Source organism: Grammomys surdaster, unplaced genomic scaffold (genome assembly GCF_004785775.1).
Source record: "Grammomys surdaster isolate TR1022 unplaced genomic scaffold, NIH_TR_1.0 1162, whole genome shotgun sequence".
Classification (NCBI taxonomy): domain Eukaryota; kingdom Metazoa; phylum Chordata; class Mammalia; order Rodentia; family Muridae; genus Grammomys; species Grammomys surdaster.
Genome location: NW_021605581.1, coordinates 661,259 through 683,978, shown reverse-complemented (window position 1 = coordinate 683,978; position 22,720 = coordinate 661,259). Strand labels below are relative to the sequence as shown.

Sequence of the window (22,720 nt, the reverse complement as noted above, 5' to 3'; positions counted from 1 at the left end):
GAAAAAAATATTTATAGCATATATGATCGACTAAAACAGAGGTCTCCTAAGACCTCTTACTCCCACCATACATAAGACCACACATCCTGTTACACCAAAGTATGGGGTTTTATTCCAAAGAATAATTTTCATTATATGAGATCTCTACCAGTTCTGATTCCAATCTTTCTGGATACATTGACTACAGTGTACACAAAATTCATTTTGCTAGAAGCTGCACAGAGGAACATGAAACCCTCAAAAGGAAGGAATTTATTTTAGAACATGATAAAATGAAACACATTTAGGGTATTAGGATCTTTAGTTTTTTAGATTTGAGGAAAGTCAACTAGATCATTTTATAAGTGAAAGTAAAGAACACTGTTCATTTGCCTTCCTGTTACAAGCTAATTAAGAAAATTACCAGACACACAGACTGGAATGCATGTCCTGGACCGGCTGGTGATCACGCAGCAGCAGCAGCAGCAGCAGCAGCAGCAGCAGCAGCAGCAGCAGCAGCAGCAGCCACCCTTCTTGCCTGGACTCTGAGCTCACTGTTGTCTCTCTAGAAACTAGCCCCATGCCTGGCACACACAACACTCAAATATTTCATAAAATGGACACACGACTGTATAGTCAGCATATACTTATATAGTTCTTTATTTTAAAAAAATTGGTAATTCAGGTAACAGTATAACCAAAACCCACATTTACTAGCACTAAACCAATCTACATAAAATACATAATTGTATTAAGGTGCAACTGTAACATTTGAAATGGCACGTTTTCTATTTCACACTGGCCTTCTACTTAAAAAAGACAGTTATTATACACTTTAAGGTGCTGAAAGTTCTTCCTTTTGGCTTTTACTCCTTTTACCACATTTAAATTCGTGATGGATTTCTAGGTGCACATCCTTTTTCCCCGTTTTAATTGAGCACTATGATGATGATAGCCTTAGGACCTGACTGGGGAGCACTCGAGGGGTACAGGAGCACAGGGCTGGAAGAGGGTGCTGCTTCCTCTACTGCAGACAGATGGCTGTCTCTTTGCTAGCAGCGTCTCCTTGCTCCTCACTGACTTGTGAGGACCATGTGCAGCATCTTCCGGCCTCAGGCAAATAACCTTTCTCCAGACAATCTGTGACACCATCATGAATATTACCAAGTTCTGTTGTAAGAATCAGAGGTGCTGCTGATAGACATGTCAGGTACTCAGCATAAAGAAAATACCTGAGTTTTAATAACCTATAAATCTATCACTCATTGGCTCCTGGTAACTGGCCATCTTACTCAAGCTGTCAAAATATTTTCTAACTTATTATTTCCTACCTTTTTCACCTTTAAATTAGCTGCTTCTAGGTTTATCTGAAAAATCAGATATAGATTTTTCAAAGCTACTGAAGAAATCTGAAAAGATTCTGTTTATGGAATATTATTCAAGGGTAAAGAATGAGTCAATCATATTATTCTAACCTCTTCAGTGCATTAACTACAAAAACATTACAAATTCATTTAGCTAGCCATTATCTAATTATCTTTCTCCATCCGTGAAGATATCAACACTTGCTTAAAGACATTCTAAGTTCATTACATTCATTTGGTTTCCAGAAGTCAAGTAGATACCAAATATCCATTTAAGCAATACTTACAAAATACACAAAGAAGAAAGTTGAAATGCAGAACAATTTCATAGCAGTTTACCAAAACCAAAAGGAGTTTGGTTTTGTGTGTGCAGTGTGTGCACGCACACAAACAAATACAAATACCATGTATGTATGTATGTATGTATGTATGTATGTATGTATGTATGTAATCAAGCTTGCAATGGAGATGCATTAAATGCATCTCCCTTCACCCTGGTCCCATGGTGAGACACAAGTTTAACTTTCATTTTAAGTGGCATCAATAAAACATTATGACCATTAGCATAGAAATCGTAGGTCTACTGTGGCCTGAAAGACTCTTCTGCTCACAGAAATCTACACCACTCCTGAGATCTAAAGCCCTGGAGCCAAGAAACGTCAGTAAAATCCCTGAGAATGAGACAGAAGAAAATTATCTGGACAAATCCCTCTTAACCCAGGCCACTCAGGACTCCCACACACCGTGTGTGGGAGTGTGTGTATGAGTGAGCATACCTTTCAAAATGACAAAAAGACCAATTAGCCCCAAACTCAAGAATCAACAATACAATCACCCAGCACTTGCCTTAACAAAACTATCAGAGAGCTCACAACAAGATGTTTAAGATGGTTAGTGACAGAAAAGGACTTGATGAGTTAATTAAGCAGAATGTGGTGGTGCATACCTTTAACACCAACACTTGGGAGGCCCGAGGAGGTGGATCTGTTAGCTCCAGGGCACATACTTTTCCCTTTGTAAAAAAGTTGTATACTTTATTGTTGTGGGTGTGTGTATACAGGCAAGTACATGACATGGTATGTGTGTGGAGGTCAGAGGACAGCTTTCCTGGTTCTCCCCTTTTACCTTTTACATGGACTCTGGGGATGGACTCAAATCATCAGACTTTTGTCAACCCCGAAAAACAATTTTTGAAAGAATCCAACAAACAGATTAATAGATGAGATTCGATGTAGTTAAACAGGAGAATTTATGAACTAGGAGAAACATAAGAGAAAAATATAGTAATGGAAATACCGAAGGGCCTAAGAGAGAGAACACAGAGTTCACTTCAACCACCACCAAGCTATACTCATCAGCTGGGAATGCTGAGTGACCTTGCTACTGAAAGCAGAACGTTCTTCTGTTTTGGTTTTAGAGACAGGGTTTCTCTGTGTAGCCCTGACAGTCCTGGAACTTGTTCTGCAGACCAGGCTGGACTTGAACTCAGAGATTCTCTGGAGTACAAGGATTACATGTGTGTGCTACCATACCTGGCTTGAAATCAGAACATTTCTTTGGTGTCCCCTCCTAAAAATACCAAGGACCAGAGTTGCTTTCTTTCAGTTTTAGACATCTTCAGGTTGTGAAGCATTTGTGCAGACTAAGACTAGCTATGTGCCTAATATACAAGTCTAAAATGTGTCCAATATGTCAGAAAGTTTTGGGCACCAAAACATTTCATGTTTTAGACTTCAGAATTAAGGATGTTCAATCTATACTGCTTGTTTTCAACACGCTCTATTTTTTTGTTCTCTTGATTCTGCAATTCTGGTCTGAATATGGGGCCTTTATACAGGTTAGGCAAAAGTTCCACCACTGAGCCATATTCCAGTCCAACATTCATTCTAATGTGGGATTCCCATGATATATTGACAGTTACAATTTTAAAGAGTCCCTCTTAAAAAGTATTATTAAGTACTTCATTCTTAATGTGTGTGACATGCCCACGTCTGACATGTCACATGTGTGACATGTCTGGAAAACATGCTTTAATTAAAGACTGTTCAGAGCAGAAGTTACGAACTCATCTTAATGTACACCAGAAGTAAAGTTCTCTCTGCTGCTCCCACTGTTTGCAGTTGAGTGTGTATGGGGTGATCCCACTGGAGTAACACAAGCATGATCCTACAGGTAACCATTACCTCTAACAGAAGAGAGCAGAAACAGTAATATTTGGGTGGTGATCAATCAAGTAGAAAACTGGTTCAAAAGCAGTTATTCACTTAGGTAATTCCTATCCAAATATATGCTAGGTGAGATGTCATTTCTCAAGTCTGAGTTTAAGAGAAATTCCTCTACTGAAGGTCACACCCAAGCTTTCCATCCTGGGAAGAGTCGGCTGAGATTTTTGGGATCCATGGCCTGCTGGATAAGCAGGTTCACCTGTCCACCCACACTAAGCACAGTGCCTTCCTCCACGCCTTTCAGTTTCTCTTGCAATCTCATCAAGACACGCTCAGCTACTTTGTTGAAACTCTGGTCAGTATCACTAGTGATAAAAAAAACACAAAAGTTATAATGATGTACAACCCTTGAGGGCCTGAGAACAAGAAAAGCTAAGTAACAACGGGTGCATCCTGGAATCTCCCACCTAAGACTTCGTTTGCACTCTTGATCATCTGCATTGGGGGTGGAATGGAGGTCGGACTCATCTTCCGGCCTCTGCTGTAGATAGAAAGCTTTTAAAGGATTCATAGTCCAATCAAAGAGTGGATCGTACAAAAGAACCTAAACAGGAAAAACAGAACAATGTGCATTTTGATTATGTAATTAAAATCAACAGAACCACATTATAAAGTAACACCAGTCACCAACAGCAGGGAATGGGAAACTGTGTGTAGGAAAAAGAGCAACTGACTATCAGAAATCTGGACTGATTTACCAAGGGCAGCACAGAACTCTGTATGTGGCTGGGTGGTGGGGTAGGGGTGGGGTGGTTTTAAAATGATACAGGCCTTGTAGGTGGAGACAGAAATAATTTCTCAGATGCAGTTCCCTCATTCAGACCACTGTGGCAATCTGTTAATTGAATCTTCTAAAGGACACAATTCTACTCTTTTTTTTTTGTTTTTCGAGACAGGGTTTCTCTGTGTAGTACTGGCTGTCCTGGAACTCACTCTGTAGACCAGGCTGGCCTCGAACTCAGAAATCCGCCTGCCTCTGCCTCCCAAGTGCTGGGATTAAAGGCGTGCGCCACCACCACCCGGCCACAATTCTACTCTTGTTATCACAGGTTTAACAGTGTCAGTGAGCTATGAATGACTCTCAATCCTGCCAGCAGGGAGAGTCATTTATAAAACACCCATGGTCCTACTGTATCCCCAGAAATCTGGTTTAAACTCAGTTAGCATCTACTCTTCAGAAGCAGTACAGACGACACTTGTGTGCAGCCAGCCAGGCCTGTAGTCTACTTCTTGTATGTATTTTCCTGTGCAGGAAACAGCTGCGCTCTTATCTCACACATCCTTACCAGATTGCAAATGATTGCCAGAGGCACACAATTCTCACTTGGGTAGAATTAATGTTGTAAGCATGACTTTCTTCCCTCTCTGGCCTAGGTCAACATGAAATGACGAACCAGATTTAAACGTGTAAAATATTCTACAGGCCACAGCTCCATTCAGGTGAACTGTCTCAAAGCTAAATAGCAAACAGGCACTGTAGGAGCCTCAACAGCAAATCTCTTCAGTTATGCTTACCACTAACAAGGCTGACACTCTGATTTCCATCTAAATTAGCTCTGAGATTTGTAGGGAAATTGAAACATTATTATTGATTTCTCTTCATGGAAACCAATCTCAAAGTAACCCTATAGAGGATGCATACAGACATACCTGTATGTATATATACATAATCAAGTGTGTGAGTGTGTCTGGAAACCAGAGGTTAATGCCAGGTGCTTTCTTCAATCACTTTTCTTCTTTATTTTTTGAGACAGTGTCTATCATTGAATGGAAACTCACCGGTTTGGCTAGACTTGCTAGCCAAGAGTCCCAGAGGTTTTCCCAGCTCTGCCTCCCCAGTACTGGGACTGTAGGCATTTACCACTATGCTAGGTTTGACATGAGTTCTGGGGATCCAAACTCAGGCCCTCATGCTGGTGGGACAAGAACTTTGCCAACTGAGTCATCTTCTCAGGCCCATGTGGGATGTCTAAGACATCAAAGTACTCATTAATTTATTAGAGATTGGAGGTTACTTAACAATGCTATAATACTGCAAGAAATATGAGGGGACTAGAACCATTTCTAACCCCAATCTTTGTGATGTATGAAGATGTTCACTGTGCCCCTTCCTGCTGCTGTCCAAGACAAAGGAATGCAGATGCATGCTTTACCTCTACAATGGTTAGCAGGGTTTCCTGAGAGCTACGCATAACTTCCATTGTCTTTTCACAGCACCTGCATGGGGAAACATTACAATCATGGATTCTGTAGACACCAGTATTTCATTCCTTCTTTGCCTGCATGCACTTACACATATGTGTGTGGATGTTTCCTAAGCTTAGCACTTACAAAGAGGACAGTACTACTATGAAACACTTTGTCTTGATTACTGAAGTGGCTATTAATTTACTTTGACAAGCTGAGACTGTGGATCTTTACTGGGAGAACCAAAAGGACAGCAAAATCTTTGGCTGGGAGTTATACCAAAATATGGTTCTTTCAGATAAAACCACCATCTTTTTAATATCCTCAACCATAAACATCAACAAAACAGCAAAAACAAGAGTGAGTCAGCTAAGACTGAGGAATAACAGAGAAGTGGGCCTCTTCCAGAGGAGGTTAGGTATGACCACACACGTTAACACCAAGGTGGCCAAAAACCACCCCTCAAAACAAACAAACAAAACAAACTATCAGTGCCTGTACCAAGGGTCTTTTCCTTACTACTATAAAACACTGTGCATCATCTATCTAAATCTACAAGCTGAATAGTTTTTGTTTTTGTTTTTTTTTTTTTCCGAGACAGGGTTTCTCTGTGTAGTCCTGGCTGTCCTGGAACTCACTCTGTAGTCCAGGCTGGCCTCGAACTCAGAAATCCGCCTGTCTCTGCCTCCCAAGTGCTGGGATTAAAGGCGTGCGCCACCGCCCGGCTGAATAGTTTCAATAGCAAAAACTGCCTGCTTCCCGTCCCTACCTTCTGAAGACACCTTCCACACCGGTGATGCCCATCCCGTCCACAATGTCTCTGCTGAGTCTAAAAGGAACTGTTTCTGGAGTGGGAAGGATCTTCCCCTGTTCAAAAGCCACTCCTAAAATAAAAAAGACATGAGGTAAGCAAGTCTGGCGGGCTGATACACTGTCTCTGTAAGTACATGCTAGCTCTGCAAAGGCAGCAAATCATCTGTTACTCATGCTCTAGTAGTCCTGGATAAATGAAAAAAATATAATTCTATTTTTGCTTCTCCTGCGTATTTCAGCTTCATTATCTATGAGAACCAAATCAAATTCAACAGTAACAGCTTCTTGACAAAGGAAGGCACATTAAAGGATGATTTTTAAAACTGGATAACTAGTATGTTTAAAATGTAAGAAGACTTATGTATCAAATGTTTTAAAACATTTCAAATTGAAAAAAAGTTTTGAGATTCAGACTCATATGCTGATTTTGAGGTAATTACAGATTCACATGTAATTCTAAGAAATAATGCAAAAAGATCACCCTACATATTTTCTGTTTTTCCCATGATAGTAGAAAATCATGGTATAGTATCACAGTCAGGATATGGACACTGGTACAACCAAGACACTAGCAATCCATCACCTAGAGATCTCTCTCTCACATGGTCTTTAGAGCCTCACCTGTACTTTCCTCACAGGGCTTGCCGATATCTCTATTCATCTAATTACCACGAATGTGCTTAGTTTTATAATTGTCCTATCAAATGAATTATATAACTGAAACCATTGCATTCATTCCAACTGTCTGCTGCAGATAATACTGGACTTTATTATTGCCTTCCTGGAGTATTTTCCTCCTGTGGCTTAAAAGCTGCCTTTTCTAGGACCACAGGATCATGTCCTTTGATGTGTGAAGAGATGGCTTAGCAGCTAAGATACCCCTCCTCTTGGTTTGTGAGACTTACTTTTGTTTTTTTGTTTTGATATAGGGTGGAGGTGGGGGGGTCCTCATTTTATAGCCCAGACTGGTCTGAAACTCCCTATATAGCCTAAGCTGTCTTTGAACTCATAGCAATCTTCCTGCTTCAGCCTTTTAAGTGCTGGGATTATAGTCATGTGCTAACAAAGCCCACTGTAGTTTAGGCTTTCAGTACTAACATTGCCAATGCTTCAGTGTGAGGTCAGAGTCTGTCCAGCCCAGTGACTCAGCCGTCTCTATAGCTGATGAGTTAGACTTGCCATGACATCCAAACTCTTTTTATTGAGCCACCACTGCTATCTGGAAATCTCACTAATGTTTTGAAATAATGCACAAAACTCATCATGTTTTGTTTATGAGATCTGCTGTACTGCTTTGTTAGATGCTTTGGATGTCTGGAAATTCCAGTCTACTCTGTACCACTGACTTCAATGGCACGGCCTACTACAAAATGTCCTCAGATCCTTGTCACAACAACTCCAGTCCCAACTGTCATCATTTCATGCCCACGCTATCATGTTCTCTCTTAACTTCCTGGCCCAAACTACTCAGAAAATTACAAACACCATTATCTGCTGGCTAAATATTTTTTACTTCCCACCATCTAGCAGATTAAAAGTCAAAACTCTGTAGCCCATCTTTTCAGTCTACTACCATGCTCTGTCTCAGGCTACTTAATTACTGGCAAAGTTCCCTCTAGTAATATCATTAATCACCCTGTCCTCAGTTTTTAGATCTCCATCTTCTCAATCACCCTTCCTTCTTGTCTTGAGGATATGACTCAACTGACACCTCTTACAGTGACATTTACTCACTGTCACAGGGGGATGCAGCGTCTCCTTTCATGAGTGCTTACGCTTAAAAAATAAAATCTTGTTATATCTTCCTGCTGATGTGCCTGACTTCCTCATATTTGTAATATGCTGGTAGCCAAACAGTCTTTGATGACAAAATATTAGTGAAAGCTATACATCTTTTATTACTCACCCAGATCTATATGTACAAGTTCTGCTGACTGCTCGTTTATCAAGATATTCTGTACATGCCTATCGCCAAGTCCAAGGATGTAACCAACTAGAAAAAGAAAACCAAAACCAATCATGTGAAATCTAAAGTCAACTATATCATACTCAACTATAATCTTAACTAGCATAATTGACTCTATTCAACTTTTAAGTAGTTTAGACTTTAAAGCTACTTAAAGGAAATTATATACAGTGAATAGGGTGTAGAGTTTAAGTAAAATCTGGCCAGATGCTTTAATGCACATTACATTTTACAGATAGATGAGTCGCTAAAAATACTTTCTCTTTATAAAAAAAAAAACCATAGATTTCCTCTGAAATTTGTGTGGTTAAGGCTGGAGACCCTAAGTTACCTGGGCCTGTGCAGAACACTCAGACTTTTCTTAAGTGTCCTTACAAACCAAGAGATGCAGTGATTGGTACCTTCATCATTAACAGTGAGGCTTTCCTCTGCCTGATAAACTATGCTGACCAGAAACTCTATTTCCCCGGGTGCCTGTGCAGGCATAATGCATTCTATTTTTTAGGACAGATAATAGCATGCCTTGAAATACCTTTAACCTGATAAGAGAAAGCGTGCAGTGTTGCAGAAAAACCATGGGGTAGGGAGTAAGGATGCCATCATGTCTGGCTGGCCCTACTGTTAAATTGAGTCGGCTCTCTTGTTTATAAACCAAGCCACTTTAATCCAGTTAAAGATTTCCATGTCAGAAGAGGTTCTCACAAGCACTGAGGACCTCACCTAAGCACGCATGCCCTGCCACTCTACAGCACAGCAGTGGCAGAAGGAACTGCTTTAGTTGCAAATTAACATGAGACAGTCTCCATATTTATGTCAGTTCTCATGTTCTAGGATGTTAACGGCTTTAACTAACTTTACTCCAATCTCATAAGAATTAAAAAGTCAAAACATATGTTGTATATCAAGTATTTAAACACATATCACAACTTCTGAGTAAGCAAAATGAATTAGTAATTTTCTGCAGAAGATTACGAAGTCAAATGACAAAATCAAAGGTTTTATTTTCCAAAGAAAATCTAAAAAATGTATATCGAAGGGAGAGAAAATAAACCACATTCACTACATTAAAAACCATACCTAAACTCATTTTATTTCTCTACCTCAGAGTAGAATTCTCTTCTGTAAAGATGGTTGCAAGCTAACAACAATCAGCATGAACAAACATATGATCTCCTTGTGAGGACAGTTTTAGTAACAACTACCATTACCACTACCATCTCCTGGTAAGACAGATGCAGTTATGTGATCAATATGTAAGATCTACAGGATTACCAATAGAAGACGTGGCCACACTGCGCGTATATGCCAACCGTTTCTCAAACCAAACAGCTGGGTCCAAGAATTTTTCCATGCAGAAGTAACGAAAAACTGGTTCAAAGTTTTGGCAAATAGTCATGAAGGTATCATATTTCTCTTCAAAAGACTTCTTTTGCACTTCCTTTAAACAGAACATTTATAACATGTTTTCAGTATTATGCTCACTCAGCTAATACCCACAATGCTTTGAGATGAAATAGCTAGTAGATTATAGGGGCAATAAAAGGTGAAAAAGACACTCTATCCACAAGAAGTTAGCAATCCAGTCAGGAAAACCTTTAATTCAAGTGATAATCGCATTAGGATCCTCTCTTTAACTAAATTCTAATTTGAAGGTTCTTGTAATATAGATGAATGACATGGGATATGCTAGATGTACTCCCAGCAATCTCTGGTGGTGTCACAGGATGACACTGGAATTCTGCCCTCTAAAACCTCTCCATGGACTATGTTCCTGAAGCCAACATCAGTGGGCTCAGTGTCCGTCCATTTGAGAATGGTGTCCTAACCTGGCCCAGACTGTGGGACGTGAAAAGGATAGCTTGGTTTCTGGTGGAGCACTGACTAGAGGTGGCTGGAGACCCTACAAGGGATAGCATACCCTAGGCTCCTGACACTCGGCCAAAGACCCCCATTGATCCATGCCTTTCAGTCACGTAGGGCAGCCCCTCCACAGGTAGTGAAATGACTACAGGCCTGAGATACCTGAAGGCCAGAGGGCATAGCCAATTAAGTATTCCTTCCCAGACCCTCCTCCCTCCCTATTTAACTCAGGTCTGCCCTGAGATGGGGGGGGGGAGGTGTGTGTAAACAGATTCATCTACTTTCTGCCATGACAATAAACCTTTTGGAACCATGGACTTCCTTGTGTCTTTGGGCCCCCGCTGTGGAGAACTATGGAGAAGGCCTTTAGCTAATGAGCCACAGCCATCTAATCTCCCGCTAGAGGACTCCTCTGCATTCCACCTCAGAGGCCGCCAATTCAAGCAAGCTAGCTGACCCAGCCAAGCAAGTCCTGGTAACAAAGTCTCAATCCTGAGGGTGGGGGACTGTTGGGGTTTCCCTCCCCCTCATTCCTCTTGGCTGCAGGCCAGTCCAGCCCATATGCCCCCAGTCTCTGTTCTTCTGTGGCTCCTAGTAGCATCTGGGAGCTCAAAGACCAAAACAATTGGCCTCTGGGTCAGCCACCTCAACCCAAAGACCCCCACTCAGAAGCCCTGCCCCAGAGGGACCTCAGACTGAGTGAGATCTCCGCATCTCCCCGTTGCTCCGTGGAGTGAACTCAGTCAAAATCCCACGCTTCTGCTCCCGGGAGCTGCAGGATCCACAACTCCACCCACGCGAGCGCTAACAACCCCACACCAGACACCTCTAGTTAACCTGAGTGATGATGTACCACTCCATTCCCGACTCAACATCCTCATTTGAATCTTGCAAATCCAAACGCAGCAGCAAGCCTCACTGTCTAGGAAACTGGGAATAGCACACCTTTCTGCACACTGTTCTTGTTGTTTACTTAATGGATAAGGTATAGATACCATACTGAGTATCCTCCCAGCCTGTTCCCTCTCTCTCTCTCTCTTTTCTTACTTGTTACTCTCCCCTTTACCATCCCTAAAAAATTACAGTTCTGCTCACTTTCATTTTATATATACATATTTTTTTTAAATCTAGGAACCACAAATTTGAAAAATTATACATCTGTCTGAGTTGGTTTAATTAACTTAGTATTATCTTCAGCGGCAACCATTTTTCTGCAAACAACATAATTTCATTCTTCTTTAAGCCTTATTTTTTTTTCCATTTTCTTTATTGATTCCTATTGCTTGACACCTAGATTGGTTCTAGAATTTAGATACTATGACTACCTGGGAATCCTTCAGGTTCAGGAACAGTATAGCTGGGTCATTCAACAGATGTGTTTTAGGTTTTTGAGAAACCTCCACATTAACTTCCACAGTGGCTGAAATAGTTTACATCACCAACAGCAGTATATAAGGGCATCTATGCATTTGTTGTGTTTTATTCCTTTTTTTGTTTTATTTTACTTTATATGTATGGATGTTTTTCCTGCATGCATATATGTGCAGCATACGGGTACCTGTTGGGCCCCCTGGAATGGGGTTCAGGATAATTGTGAGCCACCATGCAAGTACTGAGAATTGAAGCCAGGTCCTCTGCAAGAGTATCAAGCACTCTTAACCCATCAGCCATCTCTCCAGCCCAGTTTTATTACATTTTTATTTACTGTGTGTGTGGTGGTGCTAGGAATACATGTACCAAAATGCACATGTGTCAGTCAAGAGCAGAGCCTGTGGGGCTTGGTGCTCTCTTTCTACCCAGGATGTAGGTCCTGTGATTTGAACTCAGGTGGTCAGGCTTAGCAGTGGGAACCTTTTTATCTGCTGAGCCATCTCTGCAGGTTCCTTATCATTTTTTTTTTTTTTGTTTTTGTTTTTTCAAGACAGGGTTTCTCTGTGTAGTCCTGGCTGTCCTGGAACTCACTCTGTAGACAGGCTAGCCTCGAATTCTCGAACTCAGAAATCCGCCTGCCTCTGCCTCCCAAGTGCTGGGATTAAAGGCGTGGGCCACCACCGCCCAGTGCTCCTTATCACTCTGACTTGGGTAGGAGAGCATTTCAATGTTAAGTAGTTTACATGTTGGTTCAGGTTTCACCTAACAGTTCATTTGCTGCCTATCTACTGACTTGGTCATTTGTTTTCTTTCTTTTTTTTTAAGTTCTTTCTTTATTCTAGCTATTAGGCTTCTGTCAGATACAGAGTTGGCAAAGACTTTCTCCCATCCTGGAAGCTGCCTTTTCATTTAATTACCTCATTCTTTTACTTAAAGATGCTTTTTAGTTTCACATGATCCTATTTGTCAGCTGCTGACACCACTTCTGAGTGACTCAAGTCCTATTCAGAAGGACCTTGTATTTTCCTAACGTCTTTCTCTAACAGTATACTGTCACTTCTCATCAATCAAATCCTATCAGTCTTGCCTCTTTAATGTGTCGCTCTCTTTTTACCCACAATTCTTCATTTCTAACATTAATTAGCCTTAATTCAAATAATAATTACCCTTAATTCAAAACCACAACATAGATTACTGTTAGAATTACCTTCCTAAAATGTAAATCTGAAGCCAGGCATGATGGCACATGCTTTTAATACTAGCACTCATGAGCAGAGGCAGGTGGATCTCCAAGCCAGTTCCAAGCCAGACTGGTCTACATCCTGAGCTTCTGGATAGCCAGAATTAGAGAGACCCTGCCTCAATGCTCCCCTCCCCCTAAAAAGCAAATCTGAGATCCTAATTTTTCACAAAGGTCTTTTTTCAGCTGCAGGATAAATGCTTGCAAACATTTTACAGCAAACCTGTGCTTTTTTCGGTCAGTTACAAACTCCAGCGTCATCTATCCCTTCTTAAAACTTACCAAGCTTACGTGGTCTGTAAGGACACATGCCTCCTCCCTTTATACTGTTCAAATACCTTCCCATTTCACTCACACATACACTCATCTTGGTAAGTTTACATCTTGTTTTTACTTATCTTCAATTATCTCATAAAGTTATATATCTTGTATTTTGTAACATCGGGTGGCCTTATAAACTACTTAAAGGGCTTTCCAACTTACCATCATTTTCTTTTGGCACTGATAGGGACTGAAATCATTTGGCCTGTATCTTTTATGAGCACCTTCTTCGTTATTAACAAGATATTCACCAATAGGGATGGTTCCTGTGCACCACTCAAGAACACCACTTCGCTGAGAGAGGGGAACCACCTGAGATGAAATCAAATACCTCTGATTACAGAAAAACATTAAAGAAGTGTCAATGATCATTTACCATCAGCCAGTACAAAGTGTTTTCTCAGGATTTATTAACATTTCTGCCTACAGGAGGGAAAGCCCCGTGAAAGAAAGCATGCAAAAACCTAGTCTCAAAAAAAAAAAAAAAAAAAGAACTTTCTAGCTTCTGCTGAGCCTTGAGAGAAACCATCTGTCTCTCACTACCCACCATTCTCTGAGAGATCACTCCTGTTAATGATACTCATCATTATCTGTAATTGATCCATATGAATTTGTTCATTTAGTAGAGGATGAACTCTGCTTTCATTTTTTCTGTTTTCTGAAACAGGATCTCACTATGTAGTCTACGATCCTTGAACCTGTGATGCTCCTGCCTCAGCCTCTGCTATGTTAATTACACTTTTGTTACCCATGAAACTTAGGATATTTCATCCAGAAAAATAATTACTTCTACCTGTGGTCTCAATTTTAGCATTAGTAAAATGAGACATTTTACTAAGAGAGTTTATGTAGACATTTAGGTAGACGTGCTCGTGGATAAGCACTAGAGGAACCGGAGTTGTCTTTTCAAAGGGAGATATAGAGAACCTGTTTTCTGCCCAGGAGGCTAGGAGCAGAGACAGTCAACAGCCTGGTGAATCCTGTGCTGTCCATCTGGCCAGGCTGTACCAGCTCCCCAGACACTTACCTGACCTTGTTTATCTCAGTTAATCTATAGCATTATCTTCCCTAAGACCCTTATGAACATTTATACCTTGAGCCTGCATTCTCAGTTAATGTAATTGAGAGACTATCTTTATGTCACTTGAATTTACAAGAGTTTTGATGTAGTCATGTTCTAAACTCTGTTGTGTACATGGAATTGATTATCACCAGGAAATGTTTTCCCAAGTTGGGTTGTTCTTAAATATGCCTAAATTAAATAACTGATGTCAGACTCTCAAAGTGTGATCCAACACTGGTTACTGAGTCATGTTGAACAAGACTTCCTTCCTGCCTCTTGCAGACTGACACTCTGCCAGTTACAGAGTTTGTAGAGACCCTCACAATTTCCCTGGAGTATTGCTGTAGTCATTGTCTACCACTGTCTACTGGTAAATATATAAGCTAGGAATGAAATAACAGGGTGGCAGGGAAGGTACTATCTTTAACTTGGTTGAGCAAACACTGCTAAGTTAATAACTATCCAAAGTGACAGGAAGATCAGGAGTTCAAGGTCATCCTCAGCTACATACTGAATTTGAAGTCAGTCTGAGCTCTAGGAAACCTGGCCTCCAGCACACACAGTGACAAAGATGGGGTAGGGATGGATAAAGAAGGGAAGCAGGGAGAGAACAACTGGAAGAAGGAAACAGAAATCCTACAAGTGTCGATGGCTGCTAATTAATGCTTGAGTACTAATTGTTAGTATAAGTCTGAACCCAGTGATGTCATATTCAGGGGCCAGGCGACTCCTACATCGTTATTGAGGAAACCACTCCCAGAATTCACCTGTCTCGCTCACCCGCACCTGAGAAGTTACATGTCATCACCCACTTAAATAATTGAGGCCATTGCCAGGCGGTGGTGGCACACGCCTTTAATCCCAGCACTTGGGAGGCAGAGGCAGGCGGATTTCTGAGTTCAAGGCCAGCCTGGTCTACAGAGTGAGTTCCAGGACAGCCAGGGCTACACAGAGAAACCCTGTCTCGAAAAACAAACAAACAAACAACAAAAAAAAAAAAAAAAGAGAGAGAGAGAGAGAGACTGCCCCAACCTCGCTCTCTTTCTCTTCTCTTCGCTTCCCCGCCATTTCCTCCACTTCTCTCTCCCCCTCCTCTCCCTAAATAAACCCCTTCCCGTGGAACCAGATCGGCCTTGTGTTTTCTGTCCAAACCCGCGCCCAGATTCTTAAACTAACAACCTGAACTACATTTAAAAGATAAAAGGCTTTTGGGGCTGGAGAATAGTTAGCTGTTAAGAGCGCCTGTTGCTCTTACAGAGGACCTGGATTCATTTGTTCCCGGTGTCTATATGGCAGTTCACAACTCTGGTTTCAGAAATCTGACTTCTGAGGGCACCAGGCACACATGTGGTGGACAGGTATGTATGTGAAGGAAACACTCATACACATCAGATAAATCTTAAACAACAAGAACAACAAAAGAGCTTTTACTGACCTTTAACTTTGGTTTTAACATTAATTGAGAATGTCTTAAAAACATCTATTGGGCTGGGGATGTAATTCAGTTGGTAGCATATACATTGGGTTTTTAGAAATGTATACCAGAAAATGTTTTAAGGCTTATTCAGTTTTATTGACTTTCTCCAGTCCCATTTGCACCCCACCTCAGTGCAGGATCTCGAACTCAGTCTTATTCCTGATAGGCAAGCATTTAATACTCATTTAAAAATTTTTATTGAAATTTTACTATCATACATTATTTTCAAATAAGCTGATATTTTTCAATGCCATTCCATTTAAGACATATCTTAGGCTGGAGAGTTGGCTCAGCGGTTAAGAGCACTGATTGCTCTTCCTGAGGTCCTGAGTTCAATTCCCAGCAACCACATGATGGCTCACAAGATCTGTAATGGTATCTGATGCCCTCTTCTGGTGTGTATGAAAACAGCTACAGTGTATACATATACATAAAATAAATAATTCTTTAAAAAAAAATATATCTTAGCTTGTCTTATATTTTCCTACTTTTTAAATCCATTCCTGTACTTGTCAACACCACTTCTAGGCAGTTTATTCCTGTTACACAGGGACGGCCTGGACCTACACACATTCTATCAAATGGTGTACTAGATGTGCCACTGTATTTTCAATTGTTAACTGCAGTGCCAGCAGTGTCAAATGCTGGCAGGATATTTGGTATTGTCCTTTCTATAAGTAAATGTTTATCTCTTCCTCACCTGCCCAAAAAGAGGACTCTCTGAGATTACTAAAAAGCAAGCTGCCACGGGGGAGGTCATGGAAGGTCACATTGTCTTCAATCTGGTCAAAAGGCGACACTACCATATGGACTGAGTGTGGTCCTGCTGCTGCTCGGCTCAGAATGAGTAAAATGTGCTAATAGCTTTTTTTTATTTTAGGAGAAAGAAACGTGATTTTGTTAAATAAAGAGCTGGTGGCTGGAGATGGAGCATAAGTAGGCAGAATGTCTTGGCAGGGACAGAACCATGAACAAAAACAAAGCAGGGATGTACAGAGAGGGGTTGGAGGGGGCAAGCTTGCCAAATGGTGGTGACATGACAGCAGTTAGGTTAAGTTAGAAGCTAGCTGAGACACTAGACTGCCCAGCAAAAAGGCTAACAGCCTTAAACTATACAGATATCTCTGCATCTTTATTATTAAACCTCAAGTGGGGTCCCAAAACCCCTTTCCCCTATTCTTATACAGGGACCACGTTAATTTTCTTGGTACTGGTCCAATTTTAGTATCTGTGCTGCTGCAGTGAGCACAATGATATATACTCCTTAACTGTTGTGAAGGGGATGGACACTTTTCCAATGTCTATTTAAACAAGTATTAATGTTAGCTCCTGGTAAGATATTGGAGTTTCTAGAGAGAATACTTGCAGCGTCTAGCCTTCTGAAAGTAAAAGAAACAGCTACTGAGACTGTTCGGAAAAGAGCTGGTTCTTGACTAGAAGTGAACTAAACACTTGTCAGGTTGTCCCTATCTTTCTGGGGAAAGAAAAGTGCAGCAGCAAGAAGTCCTGAGACAGCAGTGACAGAGGACAGAGATGGGAAGAGAATGTGGAAACAAAGCCAGAAAAGGACAAACCTAGGGAACCTTCATCTCTTAGGAGAAACAATCAGCTAATGAGATCAGCTAAGGAATAAAAGGACTCGAGGATTTCTCAAGTGAATCGTGGAGAAAATGGAAAGGGGTGTAACTCCATTACCGTCCTCTAGTAAAATCTGCCAAACTACAGCTGCAGTGTCTTCTCACCTAGCAATCCAATTTCTAGAAATTTTTCCAATAGATTAACCTGAAATAAGAACGAAACACTTCATCTGTTCAATGCAGAGTGTCACTGTGTGTAGTAACACAAGCCCAGAAACAACCGAAATGAACCATGCACATATAAACGGCATCATAATCCCTACAGTACACTATTTAACACAATAAAGGGAGACTATTTCTGTAGAAAATGTCTAATGGCATATAACATTAAATAATACTAACATGAAAATTAAAGTTGTATTGCCCAACTAGAGAACGGCAATCTATAGCCTCTGAGGCAAAATCAGCATCGGTCTATTTCTGTACAGCTTATGAACAAAGAATGACTTCACAGATTTTAAAAAGTCATGAATAAAAATTAAAAATATACAAGAGACCTTCACAGCAAACATTTGCTCATCCTTGGTTCAAACAGTGCACCTCCCTTGGAGAAGCCGCAGAACACAAGCTTCCTTCCTGTAGGAACACAAGTTACCTTGTATGTGCAGATAGTCAGTTTCCTCTTTCTAGTCTCAGTGTTTCTCTGCAGTAGTGTATTGCACATCTGGAAAACCTGCTGCATGACAGCATCTTGCCTCAGGTCATCACGACCCTTCAGAACAACCAGACATAAACAGGCACAGTTTACTTTATTATAAGCACACAGAGTCATCTAAGAAGAGGCAGAACAAGTCAATCTGAGTTTTATGCTCATCTTCGGAATCTCTTGAATAATTAATACCTACTGTCATTTTTCATTAAAAAAAAAAAAAACTATTAAACTGGGAAGCAGATTGATACAAAAGGCCAAGTTTCTCTTAGCTGCTTCTCTAGTAACTGAACTCCCTCACCTGGAGGCACAATACAAAACACCCAAATAAAGTAATATTTCATTTCTCAGCAAGAGCCCCAAAGCACCTAAGCGAGCAGTGCAAAGCAAGGAGTGCTGACTTCTCAGGAGCAGGTGGCACAGTGTCAGGCCCGGGATATTGAGCACAGGCCTTAAATCTGTTCTACTCCCCACCAAAAGCCGTTTTTACAATTAAGTTCATAGTGTGTGCATTCTTTCTCTTGATTCAACTGTGCAAGAACCTGCTAAGCCCAGTAGTGTCGATTTACAGTCTCAGCTTCTCCAGAGCTGGAGGCAGGAGGGTCTTAAATTCAAGCCCCGCCCAGGAAGCTCAGCAAGACCCTAAATAAAACCTAAAGGACAGCTGGGCTCTAACTCAGAAGCAGAGAACTGGTGAGCATGAAAATCCTGTTCTAATCCATAAAAGCAGGAAACAAAACAAAAATCACAGTCTTTAAGAGAAAGACACACACAAAAAAACCAGTTTGGTCCTACCAAGCTGTGTTTCTACTTCACAAATGTTTCTTATCCATCATTATTCAGGATAAAGCTAGATCCAGACAGCCAAATAAGGCAAGAAGAAAACATCCCGCCATTGATGTCATTAACCCTCTAAGGACTATACCCAAATCAAGAAGTCTCACCTTGACAAGCTGTCTCCTTTCCTTACCATCAGAACCCACACAATCTATTATTTTGGGTAAATTTAAGCCTCCGGCTAAGCGAAATTCTGTTTTAAATGATTTTATAGTCACCAGATTTTCATATTCTCCTGTGGGGTCAACCTAATAAATGATGACAAATGATTATTATAGGTCAGACAAACAGTTAACATGGAAGAAAAACAAATTATAAATAGTAAACAGAGCTATAAATGATAACACATTGCTGATTAAAAACTGGATTTCTTTTTTTCTTTCTTTCTTTCTTTTTTTTTTTTTTTGGTTTTTCGAGACAGGGTTTCTCTGTGTAGCCTTGGCTGTCCTGGAACTCACTCTGTAGACCAGGCTGGCCTCGAACTCAGAAATCCACCTGCCTCTGCCTCCCAAGTGCTGGGATTAAAGGCGTGCACCACCTCAGCCCGGCTAAAAACTGGATTTCTAATTTCTAATTTGTTTAGTTAAAGTTAGAATATATGACACTGATAGGTTTTTATTATGTTTGCTTATTTACTTGGTGTGTATGAGTGTGCATTTGGGTGACCACACATATGTGTGTCACCACGCTGGTACCAAGGCTGAGCTCTGGTTTAAAGGCTTGGCAGCAAGTGTCTTTACTATATATTAACATAGTTTACTTTTTAAAACATCTTTTAATAAAACTTCAGCATTTCAAGTCAACTAGATAGTGTTGCTGAAAAAACTACTGAGAAACTAGAACTCAGTTGTCATTTACATATGTTAAATAATATAAGAAATTATTTAATTCACAAGAACATCATGTAAAAATAAAAGTAAAGAAGAAATATTCAGTTAAACAACATAGTTTATATCTGTTAACCTGCATAATGCAATAAGGTGTCAAACTGAGTGATGAAAACACTAATCTTTACATCCTGCACACATGGCACTTGTAGGAATAAAAGATCACTGTGAATAGCTGTCTAGTATGTACACACAGCAACTTGAAAGTACTAAACACTTATTGTTTTATTAAATACTACAGTTACGTCACAGCCAATACATCCCACTGCATACTGAATTACTAAAAACCAACACGACAACAAAAATGATGGCATGTTGTTGTACACCTGCAAACTAGAGGTAAAGTGTTTCATCACCACGGGCATGAAACACAGCCATGCACTTAACAGGAATGATAAAGTGAGACACAATCAGGTACACAGGAGTCTGAGACAGGAGGACTGTCAAGTTCTAGTCTTGCTTCAATTACAAAGCAAGTTCATAGGCAACTCAGTGAGACCCTGCCTTAAAAATGTAAAGTACAAAAAGGTTCAGTCCCTAGGGTTAAAATAGCAATAAAATAGAACAGTAGGAATTCTCAGGAGAAGTATGTGACTATTTTAAGGCTTAGACAAAAAAACAAAAACAAAAACAAAAAAACAAAAACAACTGACAATATCTAAGTGAAACATATGAAAATACAATAATTAGTCATTTGGACTGAAAAAAAGGCTCTACAAATAATTTAATCTACTAATGTATAATTTAATCTTATTAAAAAATCAAGACTTAATAGTAAATAACCTTAATTTCCATAGTGGGAACAACAACATCTTCTAAATTCTTCAGTTTAGTGATTGGCTGGTTGGCTGGAATATTGATGCCTTCTACATTTAAAAATAAAGAGATTTTAGTGGCAGCTGTAAACGGAGGAATATCACTGCAGGTCAGGCTGGAACAGCAGCAGTGATACTTTCACACATACTTCTCTGAGTCCTCCACTGAGAAGCATCCAAGTTTGCCAGTATGATGTAAGCGTCGCAGAGCGCCTCCATGTCCTTCACCATCTTACATCTCTTACTTCTGATGCTGTGGATGATTTTCGTTGCAGCCTCTGTTCGATCCTACCATCAACAACAACGAACAAGAACCACTGAGCATTTAAGCTTCTTGGAGCTAGACAAAGAGAATTTATGCACAGATCTAGACAATGGAAAGGCTATAATTCCTTAGATACGAACAAAACACCCACCCAGTGAATGAAATATACACATATAAAAATTCAAGGTTAATGACTTGGGTACTTTTCAAAAATCTGTTTTTCTGGGCAACAGAGAGATGGCTCAGTGGCTAAGAGCACTTGCTGCTCTTTCAGAGGACCAAGGTTTGGCTCTCACAACCTACGTGGCAACCCCAGGTCCAGGGAATCCAAAACCCTCTCCTGGCTTCTGTAGGTGCCAGACATACACATGGTACAGGCCAACCACTCAAACACATTACAAATAAATAAATAAATAAATAAATAAATAAATAAATAAATATTTTTTAAAAGTCTGGTTTTTCTTTGCCCATTGCTGCAAGAAAACAAAATCAAACTGATATTTATTGTCTGGGAAATGTTTAGGAATTGTTAACTAATTCTGGGTGGCATTGTCATAATAAGGAATATAGAATCTAAATACTACCAGTAACATACATTCTTAAAGTCTCTGAGAATTAAGAAAGGAATATTCTGGGAAAGGATGACCACCATAACATAAAAGAGTACTTGTATTTAACCCAAATACCTCATCAAGCTGAGAGTTTTCTTTAGGTGCATTTTTGGTTATTCTACTCCTTCTTGCTGTCTCTGGTTTGCTCAAAAATTCATCTTTGTTGGCATTTGCTAAGGCCAGTATAATGAACAAAGTGTGATGGGGGTGATCCAGTGAAATCCTAGAGATTAGCTATCAGAAAATTAATAGCTATTAGCTTCATGCAAATAGAAAAAACCTTAAATATATATTTTTTATTTTACTGTACATCAAAATTCAAGTTAATGTCATTATTGTATAGTAAGTCGTGAGTGTGTTTATCTGTGAGAGAGAGAGAGAGAGAGAGAGAGAGAGAGAGAGAGAGGGCTAGAGCTAAATGTCAGAAATAAGAGACAAACTTATCTGCAATGAAAGAGAAAATTTAATGTCTTGATTTCTCATTTTTATGAAAAGACAGGTAATTATTACATTTTGACTTCAAGTGTACTTACATTATTGAGGACTTCATGAAATCCTAGGCCTCCTGTCAGTTTGGTCCCCATTCTAGCAGCCAACTGATACATGAGAGGTAAAAACTTATAGGATGAAATCTTCATTCCATCTTTCTGCCATTAAAAAAAAAAATCACAAAATATAGAAATGTGTGTGTGTAATATAATCTTATATCTATGGTACCTAAAATAATGGTCCTCCACAAGTACAACCTAGTGGCTGTTGAAACTTTACTACTAACTAGACAGTTTTCCTTATTTCTTGGCCTATCTGAAAGTGTCTATCTAACAAAAAGCCTAGGTGATTGTAAAATTCACCTAGTGATTCAGTGATAACAAAAATACTTAGCCCTAAATCACAGTGTATCCAGAGCGGGTATGCTAACCACCACATTCATTCTAGTGACTCCAGGGAGGACAGATGTGAATCTGAGTCTACTGTGGCCTCAACTCCCAAGAAGTCAGGGGGTAACAAACCCAAGTTCTTTTCCCTACATGCCAGAAGTAATGAAGTTTAACACACACGGTAAAACAGATCAGTTTCTAATAGATTAAATAGATTCTTTTCATTCTGGAGAAACATTTTATCTTTAACTTTCAAACTAAATGACTATATATAT

At 40.0% G+C, this 22,720-nt stretch overlaps 1 protein-coding gene across 1 annotated transcript in view; it reads right to left on the bottom strand.

The window, feature by feature from the left end:
• Positions 1 to 610: 610 nt before the first annotated feature.
• The window catches only part of Atm (ATM serine/threonine kinase), a 105,542-nt gene continuing 83,432 nt past the window's right edge, over positions 611 to 22,720 (bottom strand). Inside the window, exons 51-63 of the mRNA XM_028783614.1 lie at positions 22,101 to 22,214; positions 21,643 to 21,801; positions 20,841 to 20,979; positions 20,660 to 20,742; positions 19,097 to 19,237; positions 18,099 to 18,215; positions 13,489 to 13,638; positions 9,807 to 9,972; positions 8,475 to 8,561; positions 6,525 to 6,639; positions 5,722 to 5,785; positions 3,976 to 4,112; positions 611 to 3,873 (exon numbers count right to left, since the gene is read on the bottom strand). Coding sequence (XP_028639447.1) covers positions 3,690 to 3,873; positions 3,976 to 4,112; positions 5,722 to 5,785; positions 6,525 to 6,639; positions 8,475 to 8,561; positions 9,807 to 9,972; positions 13,489 to 13,638; positions 18,099 to 18,215; positions 19,097 to 19,237; positions 20,660 to 20,742; positions 20,841 to 20,979; positions 21,643 to 21,801; positions 22,101 to 22,214 — 1,656 coding nt within the window. The 3' untranslated portion in view covers positions 611 to 3,689. The remainder of the gene's footprint in view (positions 3,874 to 3,975; positions 4,113 to 5,721; positions 5,786 to 6,524; positions 6,640 to 8,474; positions 8,562 to 9,806; positions 9,973 to 13,488; positions 13,639 to 18,098; positions 18,216 to 19,096; positions 19,238 to 20,659; positions 20,743 to 20,840; positions 20,980 to 21,642; positions 21,802 to 22,100; positions 22,215 to 22,720) is intronic.